General features: G+C 61.8%; 1 protein-coding gene across 1 annotated transcript in view; it reads right to left on the bottom strand.

Annotated features, from left to right (window-relative positions):
• TMPRSS9 (transmembrane protease, serine 9) overlaps positions 1-1823 on the bottom strand; it is a 24484-nt gene that overhangs the window by 6607 nt on the left and 16054 nt on the right. Inside the window, exons 4-5 of the mRNA XM_011997482.1 lie at positions 1382-1553; positions 398-669 (exon numbers count right to left, since the gene is read on the bottom strand). Coding sequence (XP_011852872.1) covers positions 398-669; positions 1382-1553 — 444 coding nt within the window. The remainder of the gene's footprint in view (positions 1-397; positions 670-1381; positions 1554-1823) is intronic.

Genomic DNA, 1823 nt, shown 5'->3' with positions numbered 1-1823 from the left:
AGAGACGGGGTTTCACCGTGGTCTTGATCTCCTGACCTCGTGATCCACCCGCCTCAGCCTCCCAAAGTGCTGGGATTACAGACGTGAGCCACCGCGCCCAGCCTCTGCTGCTATTGCAGGAAAGCAGCCATAGACAGTCTGTTGATGTGAGAACGTGGCCCTTGTTCCAATAAAACTTTATTTATACAAACAGGCAACGGCCAGATTTTGCCCCCAGATGGAATGGGGAGGTGAGTGGTGTGTAGGCAGTGGGACTAGAGACAAGCAGATCAGCCACAGAGGTCCCTGTGCCGTGGAATTGGTTTAAGGTCCAGGTAAGAGATGCCCATCCTGGTCCTCCCCAGGCCAGGCCCTGGAGAATAAATCCACCATTCCCCTCGATCGGGGCAGGACTCACCATTTCCTTCCTGCATATTTCCCCATCCGGAGATCATGCACTTCCGGCCCACAGGAAACTTCTGGATGGCCAGGGGCAGGCAGACAGGCTGGATGTATTTGTTGAAGGCCAGGGGGCTGGCCAGCTCCAGGACAGCCAGGTCGAAGTCCAGGATGCCAGGATTGTAGAGGGGGTGCAGCACCACCCGCCGCAGCCCGATCTTCACCGGGCTCCCGCCCAGGCCCAGAAGGGACGCAGTGCCCAGGTGTGCCCGAACCTGCTCCACCTTCGTGCTGTGGAGACAGGGCCCTCAGACGTGCCCGCCCTCCAGCACATGCCCGCCTTCTTGGGGGACGGACAGGGCTGATGCACCCCCCCCCCGGGAAGCTGCACGGGGCTGCCTGAGCCCCAGGACCATTCCTCTGACGCTCGGCTCCAGGGAGGACCAGGGGAAGAGGGGCTGCCGGGCTCCTCCTGAAAAGGATCCCGAGTTGGGGGACCTTGGGCAAGTCAGGGGACCCTCAGCTTCATTTTCTACACCTGTGCCGAAGCCCTCCCAAACCCCTACAGCTTTATGAGTCTCTCTCTTTTTTTGTTGAGACAGGGTCTCGCTCTGCTGCCCCAGATGGAGTGCAGTGGCACCATCAGGCTCACTGCAGCCTCGACCTCCTGGGCTCAAGCAATTCTCCTGCCTCACCCTCCTGAGTAGCTGGGACCACAGATGTGGGCCACCGTGCCTGGGAATCTCCAAGATAAATGCGGCCTGGGTAGCAAGCAATGGGGAAGGAACCCTCTCCCCCTCCCCTTTTGTTTGTCCTCAGAAGCCTTGGCACCGGCTCCCTCCTGTCTCTCAGCTGCCCTCAGGAGAGGAAGGGCTGCTCCCCTGGGGGGGGGCGAGGGGTGGGGGGGGGCACCATGAGGCAGCCCCAGCAGGATGGTTTCTGACAGGGAGGGGCTGGTGAGGAGGGGAAACCGGGCAGCCTTCCTGGAGGAGGCGGGCCTTACTGGTTGAAGCAGTGGGCGGCAGACAGCAGCCAGCGGTCCCCCACCACAGTCGCTCCACAGAAGTGCCGGGACCCTTCCTTCAGGCTGACCTGCCAGGGCACCTCCCCGGAGGCAGCTCCGAACCCGCCCACGACCCGGGTGGGCTTCTCCATTGCAGGCCTGGCCCCACATTCTGGAAGGGGGACACAAGACCAGGTCTGGGGATCTTGGCCCGCTCGGATGGGAGCATGGGGGTGGGTAGGGTCCCAGGACACCAACTGCAGCCAGGCCCTAAAGGTGCCGCAATCCCTCCCATTCCACAGATGAAGCCGTGGAGGCTTCGAGGTGTCCATAGTTTGCCCAAGGTCTTGCAGCAAGTTCGTGGCCTAGCTTGGGGGACGGAAGTTAACAAAGCAACAGCAGCAGCCCAGTCAGCCTGAGGACCCCCCGCAACAGACCCGCC

This window comes from Mandrillus leucophaeus, unplaced genomic scaffold, assembly GCF_000951045.1.
Source record: "Mandrillus leucophaeus isolate KB7577 unplaced genomic scaffold, Mleu.le_1.0 Scaffold54, whole genome shotgun sequence".
NCBI lineage: Eukaryota > Metazoa > Chordata > Mammalia > Primates > Cercopithecidae > Mandrillus > Mandrillus leucophaeus.
The sequence above is the reverse complement of the archived record's forward strand: the minus strand, read 5'-3'. Positions and strand labels throughout refer to the sequence as shown.